The sequence below is a fragment of the Myodes glareolus genome, chromosome 13 (assembly GCF_982192425.1).
Source record: "Myodes glareolus chromosome 13, mMyoGla1.1, whole genome shotgun sequence".
Classification (NCBI taxonomy): Eukaryota; Metazoa; Chordata; class Mammalia; order Rodentia; family Cricetidae; genus Myodes; species Myodes glareolus.
Genome location: NC_142038.1, coordinates 40672616 through 40700053, shown reverse-complemented (window position 1 = coordinate 40700053; position 27438 = coordinate 40672616). Strand labels below are relative to the sequence as shown.

The 27438-nt window shown below is 43.5% G+C and overlaps 1 protein-coding gene across 3 annotated transcripts in view; it reads left to right on the top strand.

Moving 5' to 3' along the window:
• Window positions 1-7961: 7961 nt before the first annotated feature.
• Lvrn (laeverin) overlaps window positions 7962-27438 on the top strand; it is a 54795-nt gene continuing 35318 nt past the window's right edge. Inside the window, exons 1-3 of one of the 3 annotated variants that reach the window (XM_085699892.2) lie at window positions 7962-8828; window positions 19790-19932; window positions 21707-21846. In XM_085699892.2, coding sequence (XP_085556018.2) covers window positions 8125-8828; window positions 19790-19932; window positions 21707-21846 — 987 coding nt within the window. In that variant the 5' untranslated portion in view covers window positions 7962-8124. The remainder of the gene's footprint in view (window positions 8829-19789; window positions 19933-21706; window positions 21847-27438) is intronic. The other 2 variants (XM_048419457.3, XM_048419455.3) reach the window with 2 other exon arrangements.

The window sequence follows — 27438 nt, the reverse complement described above, 5'->3', positions numbered from 1 at the left end:
AGGAAGTGGTCTCCTGTGCCAATTGTTCAAGCTTGCACAGCCTCATTGGAAATCAGTATGGTGATTTCTCAGAAAATTAGAACAACCTACTTCAAGACCCACCAATACCACTTTGGGGTACATACCAAAAGGAGGCTCAATCATACTACAATGACATGTGCTCAACTATGTTCAAAGGAACATTATTTGTCATTGCCAGGACCAGGAAACAACCTAAATGCCCCTCAACCAAAGAATGGATAAAGAAAGATAAAGGGAGTGTGGTACATTTACACAATGGAGTACTACACAATGGGAAAAATAATGCTATCTTGAAATTTGCAGGCAAAGGGGTGGATCTAGAAAGTGTCATATTGAGTTACCACAGGCCCAGATAGACTAATATAATATGTGCTCACTTATAAGAGGCTTTTAGACACAAAGCAAAGAAAAATTAGCCTACAATTCACAACCCCAGAGAACCTAGACAGCAAAGAGTATTCTAAGAGAGACATACATGGATCTAATTTACATGGGAATTAGAAAAAGACAAGATCTCTTGAGTAAATTGGGAGCATGGGGATCATGGGAAAGGGTAGAAGGAAGTGAGGGGAAGGGAGCAGAGAAAAATATATAGCTCAATGAGAACAATTTTTAAAAACTACTAAACTGAAAGCTATAATATACATGCAGAAGGCCTGGTACAGACCCGTGTAGGCCCTGTGATTGCTGCTTCAGTCTCTGTGAGTTCATAGGTTCCCTCCCCTCAGATGACTTTAGCTTGTGTCAAGTTGACTTGAAACATATCCAGCACATAGGCCATATAGTTGATGAGCATGGATGCAATAATTGCAAATTAAATACAGGGTTATCTGTCAACCATTATAAAGGTAGGTCTGTTGATGTCTTTGGAAGATCAGCAGCTGTTGTGCCCTGTTCTTGTATAACCCGAATGGTCAGTGACTGTTCTTTGTAATATCTTGTAATATTTTCCCCAGAAACATATGTTAATTTGTTGTTTGTTTCAAAGATTGGGGAAATGTTAATCTGAGTATTCCACTGCTGTAACAAATCATGTCCCCACAAATTCAATGATATGTTAGCAACATATGGCTTTAATTTTCCTCTCTGTCCTTCTGGTCCTATTCATTTGACCTATCTCACACTCTGTTTTACCTGAGTTAAGATTCCATCCCTAAAAGTTGAATATTTACCTCCTGAAGAGGCCAATTTGGATGCCAAGATTCTAATGAAATTATTGTTACAGCCACACCTGTATCTACTAGACCTTCAGTAACAATATCATTTATTCATATTTTTAATTTTGGTTTTTTGTCATTTATTGAAGTTTTTCAAAATACCCACTTTATGTTTTCTCCTAATTTTTTTGTTCTTTCTTCTGTAGCTGCTCTATTATCCAGAGCAGTAAGGTTTCTTACAATGGTCATTAGCTTCTCGAATTGTTCTCGGAAGGAGTTTCCTCTACAGTTACAGGAAATGACTGAATGGGATTCGGCATAGGGACCTGTGAGAAGCCCCTCAACAAGCTTCCTGATGGTAAAGGGTTACCTTGACTATCTCTTGTTGATCTACATTCATTACTCCAATGTTTGCCTTGTCGCATCTTCTGAATAATCCTGAATGGAGGGGTGTTCTGTTTGGATTATGCTTAGAAAAAAACCATTGTTTTTAGGAACACCCTGCTTACAATCCCTTTTAAGGTGACCATGTTTGCCACAATTATGACACTTGACATTTCAATTTTTCCTCAAACCTATGGAACTCACCTCTCCTATCCAAGCATCATCATGGTCATGAGATTTAATATTGATTATATCTCAGACCCATTCGTCCAAAGGTGTTGACCTTACTTTCATGTCCTAATTATCCTTTTACACCGAGAATTAGCATTTTCAAAAGTCAGAGATTCAATTATTATTCATCTAGTTTCTGAATTTGGTAACATTCTATTTATTGCTGAAGTCAATCTTTGTAAGAAATCTGTGAATGCTTCCTTTGGGCCCTGCATAACTTTAGAAAAATGACTCAATTTTCTTTTCTATTTTTCCAGTTCTGTGCCAAGCATTCAAAGCTGCTGCATGGTATAAAGCCAAGGCGTGGTCATCATACAGAGATTGCCTTTCTATAGTAATAACCTCCTTCTCCCAGAATTTGATCTTGGAGGATTTCCATACCTCTAACTTTACTCCATTGTTCTATAATCTTAGCCTCTTCTCTGAACCAGGTTCTCCACTGTAATTGTGGACCAGTTTCTAAAATTTCATTAACCAACTCTATCCAGTCTTTAGGGATAATTCTATTACAAACTGATCACAAGTTTAACATTTGCTTCACTAAATGCGAATGCATGCCGTATGAAACAATCCCTTCCTTGAATCTCCTTAAACCTAACATTGGTACAGGAGTCCAATTAGCTCTTATAGAGCTTCTACCATTTGGCAATTCCTGTAATGTTACTGGATATAGTAAGGTTGGCTCTTAAGCTGTCCCTTTCTAACCTTATAATGCAATGTTGAAATTAGTTCTCTTTAAAATTCCCCTGTCTGGATCTGAATATCTCTGTTATCTGTTTTATTATGTTTTTCTAAGGCCTGTATTTTGGCAGTCAAACCAAACTACTTTTTAAGAGATAAGCCAAGAATTATCAAAACAACAACAAAGATTATCAAAATGATAATTAACAGTATGTCAATCCTGGTTAAGTTGTTTTTTCCTTCATCTAATTATTTCATTTTTAAATCATGCATTACATAATCATGCAGAGACCTAACTTTCTCTATCATAATTGTATCTTCCATTTTTTGTAATGTGAGAAAAACTCTCTTTTAACTATTTCCTCCCTTTCGAATTTCCAGTTTTCTCACCAAATCTGCCACAGTGTTGATGACAATGTGAGGTTTATTGCTGCTGCGTGGGACAGTAAAAACCTGATGGGATTTCAAGGCAGCTGCCTAGTTTGGCAGCAGCCCAAGAAGGGGATTCGGTGAAAACCCTCCAGGAGAGAAGAAAAGAAAACCTAGCCAGTAGGGCAATGACTCCAGCTGCACGTAGCTCTGACTTATACCAGTGGCTGTAAAACCACAGCAAACAGCTTTTTCTGTAAATTCGTGCCCTAAAAGTTGGGTGCTAGATGTCCCGCAAATGACAAAGCTCAGAGACAGATATTGGGGTTCAAGCTGAAGATCAGAAAAGTAAAGCAGCCAGTCACTAGCTCTTACCTCTGCCTCAGATGGAAATGGACGATCCTGCCCATGTGAGTCTCAGAAAGAGACTGTGTGTGAGAGCTGTCTCCTCCCGTCTTATATTCCTCTCTAGTGCTGGGAATAAATGTGTGCACCACCGCTGCCTGGCCTCTAAGGCTAACTAGTGTGGCATCTGGGATTGAAGGTGTGTGTCCCAACTGCCTGGCCTGTATTGCTGACTAGTGTGACTGCTTTGCCCTCTGAGCTTCAGGCAAACTTTATTTATCAGAATACAAATAATATATCACTATACTGTGGAACAAGTATCAAATCCAACTATAAAGTAATTAGTTACCCACATAACACTCAAACTGCTGTTGGACCAGTGGGCATATCTTGTCTGGAAGGTCTGTATTGTAGCATGCAGGGTCCTCCACTGGATACGACCATTGATAACTTTTCTCTGGGAGAGGCCTGCAAGGCACCTCCAGGCTCTCTGAAAGATACCTTAGTCCCAGCTTGATGTCTCTATGACCTGCAAAGTGTTCCAGAAACAGGATCTTACCATCTAGTTCTGAAGGGCAACCTAGAACAATGGTAACAGCCTGTATTGTTTTGGGAGAGCTGTTGGAATTCTCCTGCCCAAGAATTCACAAGGAGGAATCACAGATTCTTAACTCAAAGTATCTAATATCCCTAAGAATGTCCTTAAGGAACTCTCAAATTTCCCTCTTAAACTTCACAAGCCAGGCTTCCATTATCTGTACTACTTTCTGCATTAATTTCCAAGTTTTCCCAACAGTCTTCCAAACACGGTTAGGCAATATCCCAAAGCAATAGCGCACAAACCTGGTACCCATATCTGCCTTAGGGTTTCTATTGCTTTGATAAACACCACGATAAAAAGCGACTTGCAGAGGAAAGGGATTATTTCATCTTATAACCCTAAGGACATTTTTTTTTTTTATCACAGAGGAGAGTCAGGGCTGGAACTCCAGCAGGAACCTGGAGGCAGAAGCTGATGCAGAGGCCAAGAAGGGGTGCCGCTTACTGGTTTACTCCCCATGGTTTGCTCAGCCTGCTTTCTTATAGAACCCAGACCCAGCTGCCCAAGGGTGACTCCATCCACAGTGAGCTGGACTCTCCCGTATCAATCAAGAAAGCTCACAGGCTGATCTGGTGGGGAAGTTTTCTCAGATGAGGCTCCGTTTCCCCAGAGGACTCTCTAGCTTGTGTCAACTTGCCAAAAACCAACCAGGACCGACGAATAACTAGCAATGTCTCTCTCCCATTCTTCAGACTGTTTCTTTTCTCAACAGCATCCAACGCTATAATGAAAGACATGTAATTTCCTGAAGTCCCATTTGTTGATTATTGGTCTTCCTTGCTGAACAACCAGAGATCTGTCTAGAAAGCCCTTGTTTATGTCTATGTGCTGAAATGTACTTTTTACTTTTTCCTAAAGTGGTTTCACGTTTTCAGCTCCTATGCTGGAGTTCTTAATCTGCTTTGAGTATATTTCTATCTGGTGTGTAAGATAATGGTGGAGTTTTATTTTTGTACATGCAGATACCCAGTTTCCCCAGAACAATTTGTTGAGGTGGTCAGCTTTATTCCAGTGTGTGTTTTTGGCACCTGTGTCAAAAAGTCAAGTGACTTTAGTTGTGTCTGGGTCCTCTCTTCAATTCCATTGATCTACGTGTCTGTTTTCTGTTCCAGTATAATGTTGTTTTTATTGCTGTGTTTTAGTAGCAGAACTTGAACTTGGGTATGATGACATCTCCCCCAGATTTTGCTTTTGCTCAAGATTGCTTTATTTACCCAGATTTTTTGTACTTCTGTATTGATTTTAAAATTTTTTCTGTTTCTTTGAAGAAGTTTTGTTTTTAATTACATTGAATCTGTATCTTGAGACCACTTGCATAATTTGTAACATTTATTGATTGATGCATATTGAACCTTGCCCGAACCTCTGACAAAGGTGAACTTGGTTGTGGTGAGTGCTTTTTCTGATGGGTTCTTGAGTTCAGACTGTGAGTATTTTGCTGATAATTTTTGCATCCGTGTTGATCAGGGAGGTTGGACTGCAATTTCATTTCCTTTTGCTATTGTCCTTCCTTCTGGTTTCGGTGTCGGCTACCTAACTTCATAAAAGGATTCTGAAAATGATTTTCCTTTCATTCATTTATAGAATAGTTTGAGATACTCTGCTGTTAGTTCTTTGTGATTCTAGTCAAATCCCCCAGTGACTCCATACGGGACAAAATGTTTTTAGTTGGAAGGCTTTAAATTATTGCTTCAATTTCACCGATTTTTATGAAGTTTTGTATTATTTTACATGCATATAGGTGTAATCTGTGACATTAATAGAAGGGATAGGTGGAGTTAACTAGGACCAGAATTTTTGTATTCTCTGAAATTAAGTTAATATAAACTGAAGACACTGATCTCACTTAGGAACATCAACTATAATGTTCATAATAATATGGACATAATAATACCAACATTATAAATGATAAAGATAATAAAGAAAATATCTGTAAAATATGCATATACAAATGAGAGGGAATTGGCTGTTGTCTAAGCCTGCAATCCTGGGATTCTCTGTCTCTCTTTCTTTCTCTAAGTATATACATACATATATATGTATTTATACATATATGTATGTGTTTACATATTATATATATGTATATGTATAATTTAAGCAATTTCTCAAAACTTGCCCAGGAACTTGGCAGTTATGCATTAACCATCACATTAAGCAACAGAAGTGTCTCAAGATCAGCTCCAGGTGAGAGCTCAGGATCCATACATGTGTCATAGCTCCACACATTTGAGCATCCTTACACTGGTATATTATTTGTGTTTTAATAAATAAAGCTTGCCAGAAGATTAAAGGGCAAAGCAGCCATACTAATCAGCCATACAGGCCAGGCAGTAGAGGTACACACCTATAATCCCAGCAGCCACAGGACTGAGCCACAGAGGCCAGGCAGTGGTGATGCAAGCCTTTAATCCCAGCACTATAGAGGAATGTGAGAAGGGAGGAGACAGGCCTCAGGCTCAGTCTTTAGTCTGAGAATTCATGGAGACAGGATCTCGCCCATTTCAGTTTTGCTTTTCTGATCTTCAGCTTGAACTCCAGTATCTGTCTCTGGGTTTTATTCTTTGTGCTCCGTGTGTCCTAAGAATACACATTTCCCAGCAGTTTTCTATTCACCATTGCAGGAGGCTCCCTCCAGTGGTTTTGACCCCTCCCTCTACTCACTGCCTTGCTTTTACCTTTCTTTTTGGAGTCTGAACTCCCAACAAAATGTCCTGGGGATGTAACTCAGTGGTGTAGCGCTCTTGTTTAGTCCAGGAATGGGGTTGGGAGGGTAAAGCCAGAGTAATTAAGTAATTAAATAATTAGTTCAGTCACAATTTCCATCTGATGACTTAAACCCAGAAAGCCTGCTGGGACCTTAGACCACAACTCCAGCAGCATAACTGTGAAGGTATAGGGGAGCTTTCTCCTCCTCATCACCCAGGATCTTCTGAGAATCTGTCACGTGGTCACAATTATTCTTAAACGCGCTTTTTCCTTTCTGAAGAAGCAGACCCAACCAAGGAGCCTGGCCCACAGATGGCAGGGCATCCTGCTCAGCTTCCTGCCAAACTGACTTCCAGCTCCCTGTTTCAGTGGTGTTGATGTGATTGATGTCCATTGGAGGAGAGAGGAAACACACATTTTCTGCGAGGTTCACCGTTGTCCACCCTCAGCTGAAAGGATCTCATCATGGGAAGAATTAAAGGCACAACAGGAACGCTAATCCTCCTTTACAGCTACCAGGCAAAAATTTATCCCCCAAAGGCGCTGGAGGGGAAAAGACGAGCTTAAATAAGACTGGATACTTTGAAATGAATCTTCAGCTTTCCGCAAATCTTAATCTTTTTTTTGTTTGTTTGTTTGGTTGGTTGGTTGGTTTTTGTTTTGTTTTGTTTTTCCCTCTTCTTACACCAGCTTTGCATTCGCGTGCCTGCAGACCCAGGACGGAACACCGCGCCCAAGCGAGAAACCCGCCCAGGCACACAGGCTAAATAGCAAACAGATGCCTGCGTGCCGAAGAATTTACTGGGCACCGCCAGAAAACAGTTCAGTCCCATCGTTTCTGGGTGGAGAAATCGCTTTATCTTCTTTGCTTGAAATGATCGGATTTAAAAGCAGGAGTTCCTTTTCCCTCGTGGGGAAGCAGAGAGCCAAATCCTGCTCTGCGCAAAGTTGCGATCCTAAGCGAAGTCTGTCGTCCGTTCGTCCGCCTCCCTCCTTTCCACCCGCTAGCTATTGTTCCCTGCTCCCTGGTTTAATTTGATTTGCTTTGATTTTGGTCCCCAGATCCAGCAAAACTTTCAAGCTTACGTTTGCTGTCTGAGCCGCGTGCGGGTATCGACTTGGGGACACCAGCTTTGGTTCAGATGTAACAGTATGGCATGGTCGCTCTTTGCAGTTCAGAAAATGTCGTCAAAACATTCCACCCCCTCGCTCAGGAACTTGACTCTTTCCTACACCTGCAAGTGACAGCTCACACTAAAAAAAAAAAAAACAAAAAAAAAAAAAACAAAAAAAAACCGCCGATGACATCCAGATGGGTTGTTTGACGGTGCCTCCTCACAAGGGCCAAAGGGACGCACATGCTGGTGAGGGGTCCGCCCTTCCTTCCAGTCTCTGGTGGGGCGGGGGGGGGGGGGGTAGGTAGACAGGAATCTGGATCTGGTTAGGGGAGGGGAAAACCATGGTCCCAGACGCCCTATTCAGTCCCAATCTTCCCAGGCTCGTGGAGGAGGAGGGACAGTACAAGAGAGGAGGGGCTGGGCAGGGGTTCCATTGCCGTGCATCCCGTCCTGGGTTTGCCCCGCTGCCGCCCTCTGTAGTCTCTCATCTCGCCCACCCCAGACTCCCGCCATGAGTCCCCCTTGCGGCTCTGGCATCTATGTGAGCCGCGGGGTGGCCCTCCTGTCGGCCGGGCTGACAGTCGCGCTCTTACTGGCGCTGGTGGCTCTGGCTGCCCTGTATGGCAACTGCGCGGGCGTCCAGCCTTCGGAGCAGCATATCCCTGGGGTGACGGACACCGCATCAACCCCTCCTGGCGGCCAGGAGCAGGCACGACCAACCGGGACACCAGAGGCTGCTCATGAACCTGTGGTGGCCACCACCTCGCAAGATGGGCGACCCCTGTCAGGGCCCTGGAATCATTCACGCCTGCCGCCCTGGCTTGTCCCGCTTCACTATGATCTGGAGCTGTGGCCAAGGCTATGGCCGAATAACCTGTCCTACACGGAGAGTGTGACCTTCACGGGTCGTGTGAACATCACTGTACGCTGCACAGTGGCCACCTCGAGATTGCTGCTGCACAGCTTCTTTCTGACTTACAAGCAAGCGGAAGTGTGGGGTCCCCTGACCCTGGGCACTAGGAATGCCACTGTAGGCCGCGTGCCAGTGGACAATGTGTGGTTCGCGCAGGACACGCAATACATGGTGCTGGATCTGGGCCAGGTCTTGCAGCCGGGTAGCAGATACGAGCTGCACCTCGGCTTCTCTGGCCAAGTGCTTCAGTACATCTCAGAGGGGCTGTTTCTGGACCTCTACACCGACCAGGGCCAGCTCAGGTAAGGGCTTACAGCCCAGTCCCGCATGCATCTCAACCCAGCAGTTTTCATTTGTGCTGCTTCTGCCCCAAGAAAGACATTTTCTCCTCTCCTATAGCCAAAGGCAAAGACTTCCTTTTTTCCCCTCCACTGAAAGTCTGCTAAGAATAAAGATAATGAGACCCAGGCTCCCCCTCTTGTTACTTTCCAATCCTACTTCTGCTGTCCATCTGACTTTTCCGTGTGGAGGTTGTTTCACCTCCGGGGTTTATTGCTTTTGTTGTTGTTTTAAGAAAGTCTTTCTCTACTCAGAAAATCTAACTGTCCAAACAGCTTCCTAAGGATTAACACTTTGTCTTCCCTTACTAAGGATTAATACTTTGACCAACAGCAACTGTTAAGACCTAAGTATGCCCTAGAAACACGGCTGTTCGAACCCATGTCCCACCAAAGGGGTCAGCACCTGCCAATGCTTCTGGCCTTAGAGCTGCAGAGAAGCTAGGAGCCTTCTTTGGTCTAAGAGTCTCTGCTCACAGAGTGCTGGGTGCTAAGCCTTGCCCCATTTAGCCAGGATAGCTGTGGCTCTATAAACAAGGCCACACCAGCATTATTTGTTTCCTTTTCTGTTTGTTTGTTTTACTAAGGTTTTGCAAAAGCTTCAGAACAGCAATTCTTTGATCTGTTCCTCTCCTTTCGCTGGCATTCTGTGGCATCTGGCGTGTGCGCATAGCTGAGCCTGGCACTTCTGGAATTCCTCTGGTGGGCTTTGTGAGCCCACATAATTGTACACATGGTCTTCTTACACTCACTTGTGAAAATGTCTCTAATGGGGGGTGGGAACTCAAGAAGTTTCTCTCACATTGCTCTGAGGTCACACTCCTGAAGCCCTGACAGTGTTGTGAAAATCGGATGATAACTTCCCCCATTCACCCATTGGAGGATCATTTGCAGGCCGCATACCTTCGTGCGTGATGGGCTTTGTTAGAGACCATGTTCCGAGAAGCTCCTAGATGCTGGGGGCGGGAGCCACACTGAAGTCCACACTAATCTGCTCCTTACCCGTTTTTCAAAGTTCCCAAGGTCTTCAATAGGTTTAATGAGTTGCCATAGTAGGTATGCAGTCTTTGAAAGGATGATGTGTTGGGTTTCCGTTTTTCGGTGCTCTAATTCTTGAAAAACTACTTGAAATTATCTCTTAAGGATCATGTGTGAAGCAAGATCTACTTCACTGAGACTGGCCTGATACACCTGTGCCTTAGTCCCGCAGAGGGAAGAGCTGGAATACTGGGCACACCTGGCAGAGGTGTCTACTGTCCACAAATCTTGGCTTGTTTGCTGGGCCCTCCCTTCCTTCTCTCTGTCCTGGCGGGGCTATACCCAGACAAGCTAACCTGGGACAGGAGTTCCTATCCATTTCCCTATTGTACTAGTTAATAGGCACCAGATTTTCAGAACATCAAAGCCCAGAGTCTAGAATAGGGGTGTCTGAAGACATACGACCAGCACGTTGTTCTTCCTTTGCTTCTAGACAAAAAGATGCTTGAAACCAGAGTCTCAAAGAACCTGGGCACAGTGATTGGCGGTGGCACAGTGAACAGTGGGAGCTGACCAGGCCCTGGGTCACCTGTTGGAATGATCGGCTGAAAACTAACTATGCTGGCTGAGCCTGTCGCCGCACCTCCCCGAGTCTGTTCCTGGAATAGACACAGTGAACAGTCAGCTTCAGAGCACTGTGGCAGTGGATGAGACAGGCGAGACCTATCAGTGAGAGGCACACAACATGAGCTGTGGTGTCTGTGGGTAGCAGGTCAGCCTAATCCTTCTAGGGTAGGCTTGTTATCCCAACCCAGAGACTGCCAAGTTCTGGCCCCTATGACTCCAAGAAGGCTGCCAGGAAGGGAACCACAAGGGGCTGGAGAGTGGGGAGTTCTCAACGAGCAGGTGTGGAGGCTCAGTTTCACCAGATGGCATAGATGTTTATATAAGTTTTCAAGGTGAGGACATTCTGGTCTCTTCCAACGTTTTAAATAATTTTTTATATGAATGGTTGTTGAATTTTTTGAAATGCTTTTCTTGCTTAAATTTTTGTGGTTATGTGATTTTTCTTCTTGATTAGCATCTTGATATATATATTATATTGGTTGATTTTGAATGTTGATTTAGTCTTAATTTCTTCCCCTTTGTGTGTAGAGGTTAGGTAAGGTTGGTGAGTGCCTTTACTGTAGGGGGGACGGCTTGGATGAGAAAGAAAAGGAAAATAGAGAGAGCAAGTGTCTTTTGGCTTTGCAACCTCCTGTGTTTGGCAAGGGCATGACACTCAGACAAATCTTCCTGTGGAAGTAATTTCTGCTTAAAGTTACTTTATTTTATGTGCATGTATGTTTTGTCTGCATATATGTCTGTGCATCATGTGCTTGCCGGGTGCCTATGGAAGCCAGAAGAGGGCATGTCATCTGCTAGGACTGGATTTAAAGAGCTGACCAAGGGGTGTCTGGAATCAAACCCAGGCCCTCTGGAAAAGCAGCCTGTGCTTTTGATCTCTGAACATCACTCCAGTCCCCTGACCGTGTTCCTAGGGAAAGAACAGAGGTAGCCTGGGATGAAAGGCAATGTAGGACATGAAATCACATGAAAAGTTCTGGATATTGAGTCTCACCACCCCAGAATGGTCCCTATCACAAGCAAAGCAGGAGTGTCTGAATCTGTCACGTTGGCTGTAGACTGACCTTAAGGTCAGATTCTTCCTACTATGTAGGAATACAAGCAAAGCAGTTCCAAGGGATCCTTGCTAGCCTGGTGCTTCAGCAAGTGTGGCTTCTAATTCACAGAACAGATGTGCAGTGGGTCATGGGCCCTAAACAGTACAAGTGGTTCCTGTGGTCCTTTAGAGGTCTGAGGGGACCTGGGATTTCTCGTGTGGCCGTAGGGTATTGACTGGATAGTTACGCCATGCCAAGCGTGATGGATGCTATAGAAGTGATTGCCCAAGACAACTTAAAGGGAGCTCAGGTGACAGGCTGAACACATGGGAGCCCAGAAGAGGGTCTTAGCATCACTGGGAACCATCAAGTCTTGACTATTGTGAAGGAGTGACACACAAGCCACACCCTGCCAGAGCACAATCTGTCACGCCAATCTGTCCAGGATGAGGACTCTTCTCGAGAATTCTCCTCTTCCTTTTTTTTTTGTTTTTTTTTATGCCATGGCATCTGGGAGCAGAAAGATACAGCTTAGATTTCTTATCCTAAAGAACAGGTAAGTCTTTGGAAAGAAGTTTGGGTTTAGGGTTGACATTTCCCAGAAAGAAGAGCGATCTACACAGCAGCAACGAAAATCCTCTATTGATGAACTTGCAGGTTTTTTTTTATTTTTGTTTTTGTTTTTTTCTGCATCACAAGTGAAAATATAGACTCAAGAGTCTGAGGAAATTGGTTTCAGACAGTTTGTTTTACACCTCTGGGTTCTGGAAAGTGCATTTTGGTGACAGCCTGCCGGGATCTTACCATCCAGCACAAACGACTGAGTCACAGCGTTCTGTTCCATCACAGCTTCCGAGCAACTGTCACACACCCCAGAAAACCCTCGTGCACCTGCCAACTGTGCTTTGCTGACCTTTGAATCTGAATCCATCGTATACGACGTGTACTATGTTCCTGCATGGAAGGACATTGATTCAGTTGGTGATGGTCCCTTCATCAGAAGTCTGGTTTTTTTGTTTTTGTTTTTGTTTTTGTTTTTTTGTATGTACTACGTGAGTCCACCAAACACCCTAAACCACAGAACAGGTACACCTTGACTCTGGACATTTTAAAGAAGACACCCTTTATCCTGCAGATCCCACCAGTCGGACAATACTGGGAGCCCGTTTCTGCTCCTTGAAGATGACCTTGCCCCCCCCCCCAACCCTTTTTTGTTTCACTAAGATCAGCAGGGACCCCTGAAGTAGCTGTTGTAGGGTGACAATGTGCCAATATTTGCCATGATGGTCTCTTTAGCCACATCTGCACTTGATGGTTTGCAAGACTTGTACAAGGTAAGGACGGATGCTAGAAGGTTGTGTCTGGCTGCGAAATAAACCTATCTTTTCGTTCTGTTTTGAGGAGAGGCTCCTGCTGTCCAGTGCAGCCGCAGGGCGACTGGTAAGGAAAAGTCCCCAGACCATCTTGATACAAAATATACAGCTTTAAAAAGTCCCCAGACCATCTTGATGCAAAATATACAGCTTTAATAAACAGAAGTAAGACTTACACCAGCTTACACCAGAATCCAAACGATCCGTCCCTGGACGCAGGAGCCAGGTGAAAAAGAGAGCTAGCGGAGCACGCTTGCTAGGTTTATAGGCAGGCTTTTGCCTGAGGGCGGCACGCCCCCAAAACAGAATGTGATTGACTGAACTCCCCTATCAGTTCAATCTAGATTGGCCTCCATATTACTATCCTCCTACCTCATCTTTCCAAGTGCTGGAATTATAGGCATGCGCTGAGGAACATGATACTTAAAACAATACCACCCACTTGTGGTCACTTCCTTCTGTTGTAGCATAAACAACAGAAATTCCGGTTCGGTCTTTAATCCCAACACTCAGGAGGCAAAGGCAGGTGGATCTCTGTGAGTTAGAGAAGCAAGCTGTAGGATAGACAGAGCTGTTACACGGAGAAAAAACAAAAACAAAAACAAGCAAGCAAACAAACAAAAAAATGCCAGCCCCTTCTTGAAGTGCCCATGGCAGTTTCTGAAAGGCTGTACAGGACAGGAGACATTCCACACCAGCTCTCTCCAGTTTTCCCAGCCCCAGTTTTCTAGTGCCTGGCGTTTCCACCATGAATCGTTTACGGTCCTTTTACATTTAACCTACATATTGCAATATTCAAAATAAGTTTCCTTTTTTTCATACATACTTATGTACATTAAGTTACATTATTTTCAGTATGTGACTATTACAAAGAAATCTTCCAGAAATATCCACATACAAATCTTTATGCAAATTTACTTCTTTAGAGTAATTATTTTATTAAAGACAGGACGAATGGCTGGATTACATGGTAGGCAGACGTTTGGAGAATCTAAGAAGTTATTTTCCAAGGCGTTTGACCACTTGCAGCTGTCATCATAGTGTCAGAGAATTCTAATTGCTGCATAGCTTTGCCAACACTTGGTATTGGCAGGCCTTTCTCTCTTAACCATTCACATAGAGGTGCTGGTTTTTTTTGCTGTATTGATCTCACTTACATAGACACTGGAGTTACTTGGTGGTCCCTTTGGACTTCTTGAGCCTTGTTTGTCAATTGACTGAGATCAATTCTACAACTTTCTTTTGCACTAGGGTTGCTTAAGTTCACTACCCAGACTTTGTCTTCCCAACTCTTCCACTTATTTAAATCTTTTTTCATTAGCTTTCAGAACTAGGCGTGGTAGTGCATCCTCTTAATCCCAGCTCTTGGGAGGCAGAGGCCAGGCAGATCTCTGTGAATCTAAGGCCAGTCAGGGCTGCATAACGAGACCTTGTCTCAAAAAAAATCAATTATCTTTAGAAATATTCATCCATAGGTATGATTTACTGTTTTTTTCCCAATATGAAGGTGGAAGAACTGATTCTGGTGACACTTAGCTTGTTCTAAGTTACGAGGGAATGAGAGTCATATCTGTAAGTTAAGATGTCAGGCGTTTGAAAGTTCCTCTGTACTTTAAAGTACTTTTCGTACTCCATGCATGTGTTTGTGTCTATGAAGCTCAGGAAATAACTTTAGGGGAGTTGGCTTTCTCCTTCCACCTGGGACTCAAACTAGTGTCATCTGGCTTGGCAGCAAGTGTCTTTCTTAACCCAGCTACTTTACTGGCCCCCACTTCTTAAGTTAGTTAGAACAAACATATAATCATCCTCTTGAAATCTTAGGAATATTCTTGCACTCTGATCATGGTATTCTCCCGATCAAAGATAAGCAGTAGCTGGGAGAAAGTTAGAGAAAGGAAATGAGAAGACTCCAGGGAAGGAATTACAGAGGGGTTATAAAAAATTCAGATCTTTATCGAGATCAAATACAGGAGACAGTAATACGATCAACTTTGGGCAGAGTGAACAGGGTCTGAAAGACTTCCTTGAAGTTGCTTTTGCGCAACTCCTGACAACGGTGCTGAGAGAAGGACACACTCTCAAAACAGAAAACTGAGCAATACTGGGAAAGAATTTGCATTTCTCAAAACAAGCTCAGTGAACTGCAGTACCAGGCACACGATGCTGATGTAGAGGGAGGAAGGAGGCGATATCATAGCTGGGATAGGTGTTGAACTCACATTTTGTGTGACCAATGGTTTCTCTGGGAGGTGATTTTGTTAGCCATCCCGTAGCTTTTGAAAACAAATGTGATCAGCATATCATGAAAACATGCGTCCGTGCATATAAACAGCTTTGATTTCCCCACTGTTCTTTAATGTGTGTTCCAATAAGACTAGGCCAAATCCTCATACTAAGGCTGGATGAGGCAACCTAGTAGGAGGAAAAGGGTTTCAAGAGCAGGTGAAGAGTCAGAGACACAGCCACTGTTTGAGTCCCACAAGAACAGCAAGCTATACAACCATAACATGTATGCAGAGGACCTAGCTCAGACCCATACTGGCTCTATGAGTGTCGCTTCAGTCTCTGTGAGCCCCTATGAGCCTAGGTTAGTGGATTCTGTGGACCATGTTATTATGGTATCCTCAATCTCTCTGGCTCCAAGTGGAGGATGATTGACAATCACTAAGTCATAAATATAGTAAGAGACAAAAACAAGACAACCTTACTACAACAGTACACATATTTGTTGTTGTTGCTGCTCCCTTTACACCCCTGCATCTTTCCTCCCAGCTCCAGGACCTGATTTGGGGCAGGAGGGCGGGCACAGTTATTCATCTCTTGATTTTGTGCCTCCATTCCTCCTTGCCCATCTTAATAACTGTTTGGTGTAGCATCCAGGGGTCTGGCGAGTCAGGCACCCTAAGAAGAGGTAGGTAACATGTATGTACTTTTCAGTGGAACTAGTCCTCTCGTCATTTGCTTGCTCGAGCCCAGCACATGCCTTATTTTCCTAGCACACGTATCTCTTTCGGCATGTGCTAGCTTTCTTGCCGTTTGTCTTTCTCCTATACATCCCTTGACTTAGCCGGAGATTATCTTATTGCTCTGCTTGGGTCGTCAGTTACATCACTGGATCCTCAGTCCAACAGTAAGGTAATATGTCTCTACGCTGCTTCATCCTCTTGCTGGTGGCTCTACTGGACAGGATCCAAGGAAGTACCCACTATGGTTCACAGTGTCTTGGGCTGCAATGTTCCACGGAGCGCGTTCACCACCCCCCACCCCCTTGCCTAGGACTGCCTTGTAGCTGGAGGCACCAGCATTTGTCTGGCTCTGGCTCTGAAGCAGCCAGCTGTTCAATCACCTCCTAGGTCCTCAGTGGGTAGGAGCAGAGCCCAGGCTTCCGGTCAGTTTCAGTTACTTTCAGGGTGAGTGAGCACCAACTTTCTTCTTTCAGCTTTAAGGAATATTCAGGCTGCTTTCTGAGAGTCTCTCTCCTCTCCATGAGCCCAACGGTAGAGTTCGGTGCTTCCTTCCAACTCCCTGACAGCATGTGAGTGTTGGTAACAACCACCCACTGCCTGCTAAGACTTCTCTTCTCTGACTCCTCTTCACTCCCTGGCTCTCCTCCATCCCCTTATATCTGAGCTGTCCAAAGAGGAACCTTCTGAATCTCAAGTCCACATGCTTCGTGGAACTTCCTAACCTAATTTGGCATCTTTCATTGGAATTTTGCCGCTATTATATTTTGTTGCCTGTTGGAAACTATAGTTTTCGGATCCTCTTACCCAAGTAATAAACAAACATGATTCATGGGACAGTCCTTGAACCACAGTCCAGTGGTTGAACATCTGGCTGCACTAAACGTTTGGATTTCTGGGTGTGTGCGGCATGAAAGTATTTAAGGAGTGGGATATCATAACCCTTGAAGAATTTTACTTAATCTCTGATCAGCTCTGTTGTTTAGCATTTGTTAGCAGAAGATGTAGACATATGGAACTCATAAAGTAACTTGGAATGAAATGATTTACTGAGTGCCTGTAACTGATATCTCTTTAGTGGAAGCAGACCTACTCTCCAAATGCACATCCCTTCTAGCTCCAGACAGTGGTGAGGCCATGATTCTAGAGCAAGAGGAAGGGGAAAACATTCTACAGTACTGAACCATTAGGAGGCAAATTCGCCTACAGAAGTTCCTTCACCAGCCGCCCACTCCAAACAGAGACTTAGCAGACACCATACTAACATATTTCAGTGAGACCTGAGGAAAGAGAGAATGGCAGAGCATCCAGTGTTCAGAAGACTAGACAGCTTCTGTCTCCGCTGGCAGAGCGAGAAGGCAAAGACACTCAGTGCGAGATTCCCAGATGTGGCATCCAAGATCAGGGGGCTGCTGCTTGCCTCTGGCCCTTGCAGTTAAGATGAGGAGCCAAATGTGAGTTGTAGGGACTTTTTTTTCAAACTATTTCCTGGACAGGGAAACAGTTACAGAAAATCCAGACCAAGCCCTTTTCTTTCACTGGTCAGGAAACTTGAATCATGGACTTGGAAACATTTACTGTGTTTGGTTTGCTCAAGTGGTGATGTTCTTCATGCTTGAGATTCATAAACTCTGTGAAGTCACGGCAGGGGAGACGCTGTCAACCTCTTCCCGTGGTTTGTGTTCAGCGTTTGGCTTCCTGAGTATCTAAAGATGTACTCTACAATGAGAGGTGCCTTTTCACGTTACAGTATGCTCTTTGGTCCAAATGTCACCATATGTTCAGAGTGTTCTACAGTTTCAGGGGATGTGGACTTCCCAAAGAGCATGGATGAACCCTAGAGGGGATTCCTTCTACCAGCTCTAGGTGACTTAAGCAGGGCCACCTCACAGACTTTGTATATTTCTTAGGTTTATTTAGCCTTCTTTCCCACCCTCCTCTCTTAGAATCATGATTTTAGGAATCTCAGTGACCATTCAGACCATCTTACTACATCCACACATTCTACGGAAAAAGATGTCTAGAGACTTTAAGTGTCTTTCTTAAAGCTACATGACTTTAATTTTTTTTTTTATTCTGCTGATTTTAGTGGAAAACTTGGGTGACCAAAAACCAACATCCAATGTTGTTTCATTGTATCTCCTGTCAAACAAAACAACCCGAGTCATAAAACAGGCCATTTTGGCTGTAACACACTACACAAAAACTTCATGGTCTCTTGTATATCTTAATAAAGCTGCCTGCATTTTCTAACAGCTCCAAAGCTGAGCTAATGCTTAGTCAACAGTTGTGAAGACATCTTCCATTGTAAATGACCCAATCAAAAGAGAAAAAAATAGACAGAACCCCTAGCTTCTGGTGGTTTGGAACTGGGGAGAGAAAGATGATTTCGATTCAGTTTGTGGTTAGGTATAATTCTGGCAACTTTGGATAAGTTTATCACTAATGTCGATCAACTCACCTATGAGGTAATGGTCCTTGGGTCTTTTCTAAGCTTCAGCAGTACTGAGTATGTCTTGTCAGGTTGGAAGATGTTGGGCTCACAGGTGACTTGATGTTCAGTTGTTCACGAATGATGCGTGAAATAACATGTGCACTCAAGTAGCAACACAAAGGAGAGCGTCATGTTTTCCACACAGAGGGCTGAAGCTCAGCATCCGCGAAGTGACTTTCCCAGAGTGGCTCAGCGGGTAGCAGGATGACCAGGCCTTGTAGCCAAATTGGCTACCGCGAAACCACAGGCTTCCTTCCAGCCTGTACAAGCAAGGCTATAATAAAATGAAGGAAATGAACAGGCCAAACAGGCTGGCTGCAAATTATAGCTTTGTCACAGTAGCGTTTGGACACCCCAGTGGGCTGTCTGTGAGACGGTTCGTTCTTATTTTTCACGAAAGTTTTTGAAAGTCTTAACAACTTGAGTGCCCTATTAGAGCTGTGTAAATTTTTTTAATGTAAGCCAAGAGGCTTTTCTGCAGTGGAAGAGAGGTTTGCAGAGGTGAAAAATGGACGGGACAGGCCCTCTCAAGATGTTTGTGTTAGTTTGGCTTTGTTTATCTGTGAACTGTCAACAAAAGAAGGATGATAAGCCCAGGACCTCAGATGCAAGGGAAGTTCATACTTAGCATTGTCCTCCTCAGCTGGGTTCCCAGGGTGCTGAGTCTTGGCAAATGGAATAGCAAGATTGAGGAGAAAACTTATTGCTGAGAGCCATGCCCTTCAGACACTCTGGCCGGATGTGCTGGGGGTGAACCTGACATCATGGTTTTTTTTCCCCCCTAAGCTTTCTGCTGTAAATCACCAGGACATCATGGCAGGGTGTTATTCTTTGTAATTTTCCATGGAAGTAGGAGAAGCCACAGTAGGGATGTGGCAGATCTCTCTGCAACTGTAGGACATAGTGTTCAGTTGGTGTGTACCCAGACGGTTGACCCCCAGAGGGGTCCAAAGTAGAACTGTACGTTTTCAATTAGAAAGGAGAGGGAACATTCATTTGAGAAAGAGGGAAGATGAGAAGAAAAAGCACAGACATTCGTTAAACTGACTCGCCCTTTGGTGACAGATGAAAGCAACAGCCAAGTCTCAGAGAGACCATTCTAGCGTTCCAAAGACCAACATTCCGTGAGTGTGTTTGCTCCTGCTCTGCTTGTGAAAGCTTTATGATGTAACAAGACAAAAATCATTTTGTGGTTTAAAGTTAAGAGATCATTATTATTTTAGGTCTTACAAGAACCCCAAGATGCTGTAAAAATTGGAGAGAGAGGGGAGGGGAGAGAGAGAGAGAGAGAGAGAGAGAGAGAGAGAGAGAGAGAGAGGGAGAATGTGTGTTTTAGAGACAACAGTGAGAAAGACAACACAATACAAGTTCTTTAATACACCAGGTTTAGCTATACCCCCCCCCTCCATTGTTTCCATTGATTTAAGAAAAAAATTCCCCAAATGTATTTCAGAGGCCTGATTGCATCTCAAATGGAAGCAACATTTGCCAGGACTGTTTTCCCCTGTTTTGATGAGCCAGCTCTGAAGGCAACTTTTAATATTACAATTATTCATCATCCTGGCTATACGGCTCTTTCCAACATGCCACAGCTAGGTAAGTAATGCTTCCCGCCATTGTGTAAATGTGAAAACGTTAGCTTCCACGGCCGCTTCCCTGGGCAGTGTGTTAGTGGCCTTCATCTGTTGTCGCCGTGGAGAGCAGTCACATGAGACAAGTGTGGACCCTCACACTTAGAAAAGATAAATACCTATTCTTTCTCAGTGGGGATCTGGGGACATGACACTGTCTCTACATGCTGACAGTCTAGCTGCCCGTTAGTTAGTCCACAACCATGGGCCCCTACTGATAACAGGCTGGTGCAGTTGGTCTCAGCAGACGCACAGATGTGTTTTATTCGCCCTGGGTGATTTTCTTACCTCGACTGCACTGGTGTCTAACTACTAAAGATCCAGAGACATGATATAAAAATCTAGACCTTCAGTTCCTTGGTAACGCTTGTGCTCAATTCATGCTGGACTTGCAGCATTTATATGACTTTAATAAAAGAAAACAAAAAACAGGTTAGCCTCTTTATGGTAACCTGAGCCGTCGTAAACTGCCCCAGTCTCCCTGTTACTATGCATTACCCCATGACATATCAGATGGTCAGCCCTCCCTAGCAGTTGAGTTTACAATTTCAGCATTAGGCTCCAGACTGCTGCTGAAGATCCCTCTGAAACCCAACAAAGGGGGAATTGCAGTTTTGAGTTACTTTGGGCTCAGGCAGCTCTACATTAAATGCTGTGAGATGTGCTAAACGAGGAAACAGAAGTAGGTGGAAAGAAAGGGTATCGCCTGGGCAAAAAACAAACAGTGCCCTTGGGCTTGACATTCAGCTACATTCCCGTCATTCAGGATGCTGATTCAGGCCTAAGATTCCGTCAGCGGGCCCTTCAAATGTACCTTTTATTTACTTAAAACTTATTACAACAATTGTATAGGTTTGTGGGATAAAGTGTGATGACTTGATTTATACATGCAGTAGGATGAGCATAGTGGAGTCATCCTAATAATAGAAAAAAAATATTTTAAAATGGTTCTGGGGACTGGGGAAATGGCTTGGTCAGTAAATGCTTGCCATACAAGTGGGGCAATCTGAGTTTGATCTCCAGAGCCTATGTAAAAAGCCGGGCATGGTGAGTGCAACTGTAATCTGAGTGCTGGGGAGGCAGAGGCAGGGGGTTCTCTGGGGTTTTGCTGGCCTGACAGTCCAGCTGAAGTGGGGATCCCCAGGTTTAGAGTCCCTGTCTCAAAAGACAAGATGGAGAACAGTTGACCAAGACTTCTGTGCTGATCTGTGTAAGCACATGTACACAAATGCGCACACTCAATATGTACACACACAAATTCCTTTTTCTATTTATTATGTATATAATATTCTGTCTACATGTGTGCCTACAGGCCAGAAGAGGGCACCAGACCTCATTACAGATGGTTGTGAGCCACCATGTGGTTGCTCGGAATTGAACTCAGGACCTTTGGAAGAGCAGGCAATGCTCTTAACCTCTGAGCCATCTCTCCAGCCCCCATACACAAATTCTTTTGAACGGTATCCTAATTTTGCATATTCTTGAGTTATAGTGTGATATTTCAGGGTCGTTGACACTTTTTATCTCCTTATTGCTAACTTGTGTTTGGATCTTGGATGACAGTGGTTCACAGTGACCTGATGTAGGGTTGATGGTTTCGATAGAGAAACCAGACCTCCTAGACTACAGGGAGTTCCTAGGAAGGAGTGGTTGGTTGGCAACTGTCTCGACAAATTGTTTCTAGGTTGCGTTGCATGTTATCTAGGTTTACGGCGGTTTGGACTAAAATATTCCTGCAGGTCAGTCTGAAAGAATCGACGTGAATGGGAGCAGATGGATGGTCACGACCTTCTACACCACACCCCGCATGCCAACTTACCTAGTCGCTCTTGCTATATGTGACTTTGACCACGTCAGCAGAACAGAGAGAGGCAAGGAGGTGAGTAGTGAGGGGCCTGCACACAGGGAGCAATGTGCTGTTTGTATGTTGTTCAGCTACTGTACCATATAACTTACTACCGTGCTTTTCTTCCCCCGCCAAGTCTCATAGAAATGTGGCTTCATGGAATGGGATGCACCAAGCTGGATATGGTAACATACACTTGTAATCCCTGCACCCGAGAGCTCAAGAGCCATGAATTTCAGGCCAGCCGGGGCTACATAGTGAGATCCTGTTTCTTCCCTTTTCACTAAATTATGAAATAAAGGGGGGGAGGGGAGGGGCAAGCTATACTTTTCCATGATAGCTCCATGTAACTGTATTTTTTTTGGAAAGACTCAAGGCACAGTTAAGCCCAGTCCTCAAGGCACGTTCTAAGCACCCACTTCCTGTTTCTGCTTTCCTGAAGGGCAGGAGAGAACAGACAGGAGAGAACAGATAGCTAACCCTGGGAGATACGCTGCTTACTGGATGAGATTCAAAGTGTTTAGCAATCAGGATGGCCCTGGCACTGAGCGTTCAAAGCAAGACACTAACAAGTCGCTGGCATGACACGTGTAGGCTAACTGTCATTCCCACAGAGGAGCTAGGCCCTGTACAAGACTTCCTCAGAGTCGTGTAAAGTGGGGGAGCAGCCTTTGTCTTAAAATTCTTCGTTTTCATCTTGTTGTCTTCTCATGATAGCATCAGATTTTCAGAAAGTATCTTGGTTTCTGTGACAATGCTTTCCACACTTGCTTACTCTCTGTTATGGAATATGGAGGTAACTACGGCCAATGCCTTACGCCCAGTTCTTTCGGATTTTCTTGGCTTCGTTGGGTGAGAAAGGTCAAGCTGTACAGCTTGCTGAGCATCCCTCGGGCTGGGCTGAGATCTTCCAGGCTCATCCCATTGACGTATGGAGACAAGCAGGCTGGTGGTGAGTCAAGCCCCAGCCCTCCTCGCCTAATGAATCACTCACACAGTGTTGGATGCAAGCAGCAGCTTATCATCTTCCTGAGCTGCTGGCTCCTGGCCCTGCTCCTCTTGCTGAAAAATTACTAGGAGGTCCTTGACACTCACAGATGGAACACTGACCTGGTCAGAGATCCGTGGCGTAGATCAGTGAATCTGCTCAGGCATGATTTAGAAGCGTGGTTTGAGCCTGGCAGGAAGCAGCAGGCCTCTCATTTCCCACAGCTAATGAGAGACCCAAGGTGGTCCCTCACGCCCACGTCAAACAGCTTATGGTCAGTCTTCACAATCAGCAATTCTTGCAAAAGGATAAAATCAGTTTCTTCCTCAAAGATCACCCTAGTATAAAGCATACACGCTGCCATAGAAACAAAAAGGAACGAGAGAAAGAAAATGAGGCTTGAGTTATCGGCGGAAGGCTGTGCTTGGCCATGGCTGAGCACCACAAAGTGAGTAAATCTACTGTGTCTTCTAGGAGATAAACAAAATGCAAGCCTGGACTAGCGTTCAGCATATCCCAGAATTACCCGCTCAGTAAGAGAGTGTGGTTATAAAGCATGAGGTTAAACAGAGAACATGCTGTAGGGACGAAGATGGCTAACCTCGTGGACTTGGGCAGCACAGGTATTTGCAAAAACAGTCTTCTCTAATGTCCACATCTGCCATGTCCAGGGCTGGCTATCAAAACTCACAGGTGGGGTAGGTGTGATTTTGAAAAAAACTTTACAGCTACATCTAAAATGGTCCGTATTGGTCTGTGTTTCTTGTTTCCTCCTAAGAGCTACACACCCTCCACCTTCAGTATGAAACACCCATCATTTGTCTTGCTTTGGGCATGCAGAATGGTCATTTGTGGGAGGAGATTCATATACTGAAAATGAATGAGCAAGTATTCACTGCTGATGCTATTATTTTGCAAAAGGCTACAGCTAAAACCCAGATTGTATCCACTAGCTCCATCCTGTAGAATGTTTCTTCCAAGCCTAGTGGGGCTTCCCAACTTTGGTCTCAGAAGCCATAAATTTAGAGGAAAAAGCAGATCCAAGGTCCGAGGCCATCTTTTTCAACTAAATGAGGCCTCCGCAGCACACAGGTGGAAGAAATCAGGGAGGGAATCCAGGCTAGAGTCTCAAAAACAGGTGGTTGCATTTTGTGAACAAGGAACATTCCCAAACTCTCACATAATAATAATAATAATAAAATCACATAATTCAAGACAAACGTTCCAAAGCATAGTGAGACAAATCTGTTCCTGGAAAGCATGTGCCTGTGTGATGACGCTATTGTTCATACCTAGCCTTTTTGGACAAGGTTCTGCAGAGAGCATTTCTTTAAGTTAACAGAACTCACATAAGGACACACTTTGCAATTCGCATACCTCTAACTTTTGTCCCAAGGACTTTCATTTTCATATGTTGTCCTTGGCATCAGCATTGACAATTCCCAATTTTATGAAAAATGACAGAGAAAAAGGTTGTAGAGCATAAGGCGATCCCACATCACTGCAGCCCTCCAGGTTGAAACAGGAGTGTAGTCACGAAAGCTACACAGATTCATACCAAGCAATAATGTGTTTACATAAAAAGGACATTAAATGGCAGAGATGCCTTTTAACAACAAACATAGGAACATCATTGCCAAAGAGTGGAGACTATAACTCACTAGCTTCATCAGGTCTAAAATCATAAGACTTTCCAAGGGTTTTTTAATTTGGGGGCTTAATATGATTTTCAATTTTGAAATGCAATGATAGGACTAATAATTCTGTAATTATTAAAGCATTCTAAATTTGCAAGGTTCAGATTCTATTCTACAGTACGCCATCACTCTTAACAAAAAATTCTGTTTTGGATCACTGGACTGTTTTTAAAGGGGAAGAGAGGATTTAAGATGTTCTTTTACATGGAATCTACAAGAATTATTCTGCTATTACAGAATTACACATTTTTAAAAGATTTATTTTTACATCTTATTATTTAAATATTTTCATACAGCATATTTTGATTATATTCTTTTTTCTCTTCCAACTCTTCCCCGATTCTCCCCACCTCCCTGCCCACTTAAACTTCATCTTCTTTCTCTCTCCCAAACAAGCAAACCAACCACAGAAACAAAACAAAACAGAAAAACCAAAAAGGCAAAACCCACCAAAGCACAACAAAAGAAAAACAGACATAAAACCATGGCATTTCTTTTGTACTGGTCACCTATTCTTGAGCATGAGGCCTGCCCTAGAGTGTGATTGGTATTCCTCCTCTCAGTGTTATTAAAACTAATTTTCCTTTCCCAGGAGGTATCCGTTGAAAATAACTTCTTGGGTAGAGGCGGGACTTTTTGCTGGAATTTTGTCTGGCTTGACCCTGTGCACTTCATAGTCTCTGTGAGTTCATATGTGTTTCTTCCTCCACTTCCACAAAGATCCCCAAGCCTTCAACAGAGGAGTGTGATGCAGACATCCCACTTAGGGCTGGTTACTTCACAGCCTCTCACTATCCGCATGTTATCCAGTTGTATGTCACTGTGTAACTTACCATCTACCGTAAGAAGAAGCTTCTCTGATAAGAGTTCAGGGATACATTAATCTATGGGCATAGCCGTATGTCAGTAGTTGTTTTATGACTATGGGTCTTCAGCAGAAATATAGTAGGAGGTTTCCCCATTGGTCCCATGACTTACCTCATCCCAGGTTCCAGGGCTCATCAACAATGTCAGGTATGCATTCCTGACATGGAGCAAACATTAAAGTCAACCAAAAGGTGGTTGGTTACTTCTCTACCATTTGTGCCACTATTGTATTGTGGTAGATCACTGGGTTCACAACAAGGTGAGATTGATGCTTACTTTTCTTCTTTGATGGTCTAGTCCACATAGTAAACTTCAGAACTCTGAATGTTAGTCAGTAGGGGTGAGACTTCCAGTTGAGCATCAGCTCAAGTACTTTATGTTCAATGACATAGGTATGTATTATCATGAGCAATAAAGTCTTACAGTCAGGCTGTGGAGGGTAACCAATATAATTGGCAATCCATACCATGTTTGAGGGTAATCTACGGGACCTCTTTGACTAACAACTCAGAGATTTAGCCCATTCTGGAGGCCTTTCCAAAGGCTTTTGCTCTCAGTTGTCCCTGTCCACATCTCCCTTCATCCTGTTCTCCCCGTACCCTTTCCACTTAATCCTCCTATTCTAGTTTCTTCTTTATCTGTTTATAACACTATACTCTATTTCCCCTTCTTTAGAAGATCCCCTCTACTCCCTGGTCTTTCACTAGCACCTAATTTCTGTGAATATTCTGAATAAAGCTCATGTAAAATTTAGAAGCTGACACCCACATGTAAGAAAAGGCAGGCAATTACCTTACTTAGGGTGGTTGACTCTAGCTCTACCTAGTTAACTGAAAATTTTATTTTTCTTAACAGTTGAATAATATTTCGTTGTGTAAATGTATTACATTTTCATTATCTATTCATGAGTTGATGGGCATACATGCTAATTCTAACTCCTGGCTTAAGAACATGTATGAACAAGTATCTCTGGAGTAAGATAGGGTGCCCTTTTAGTACAGTTTCAAGAATGGTATAGCTGGATCTTGTATCTCTATTCTCATTATTTGAAAGACCTTCTGCACTGGTTTCCATGGTGACTGTACGAGCTTGCACTCCCACCAGCCATGAAGTATTCCCTTTTCTTAATATCCTCATCATCATGTGTGGCATTTGTCTTATAGATCTTGTTCGTTCTGATTGGGGTAAGATGAAATCTCAAAGTAGTTTTAATTATTTTACTGGGGCTAAGGATATTAAACATCAAAAAACTTTTTGAGCCATTTGTGTTTCATCTTTTGAGAACTCTCTTATTCTATATCCCATTTTAAAATTGGGTCATTTGTTTTCTTGATGTTCTGCTTTCTAAGTCCTTTGTCTATTGTAGATACTAACTGTTAGATGCACAATTGAAAAAATATTTTGCCTATTGTGTAGGTTGCTGTTTTGCTTAAGGGAATGATTATGACCTTTTCTAATCAGAAGCTTTTGAGCTTCATGAGGTCCTGTTTATTAATGATTGATCTCAATGTCTATGCTATCAATGTCCTATCAGAAATCACTTTCTGTGACAATGAGTTCAAGCCTATTCTATGCTTTCATTTCAATCAGACTCATGGTGTTTTACACTGATACCCTTGACCCATTTGAAATTGAATTTTGTACAAGGTGATAGATAGGGTCCTGTTTTCATTCTTCTACCTGCTGCTTCCAGTTCGACCAGCAATTATAGATTTTTCGAAGTAAAAGTTAATGTAGCATACCTCTGGGGGACTCACTGTTAGTACTTTGCTTTCTGGGATTTTCTCTGCATGTATATGAACTTAAACATTATAAGCACTGTCTCAGTTGCTTTTTTATTTCTGAGACAAAGCGCCATAACCAATAGAACAGAGGGAGGCTCACATCTTGATCTATAAGCAGGAGGCAGAGAAGAGAATACTGGGAATATTGCAAGTCTGCTGAAACACCAAAGCCCATCCCACAGTGACAGCCACTCAACAAGGCATACCTCCTAATCCTTCCTAAACAGCTGGGGGACCAAGTATTTAAATATATGAGACTGTGGGTACCATTCTCAAGCCACCACAGGTA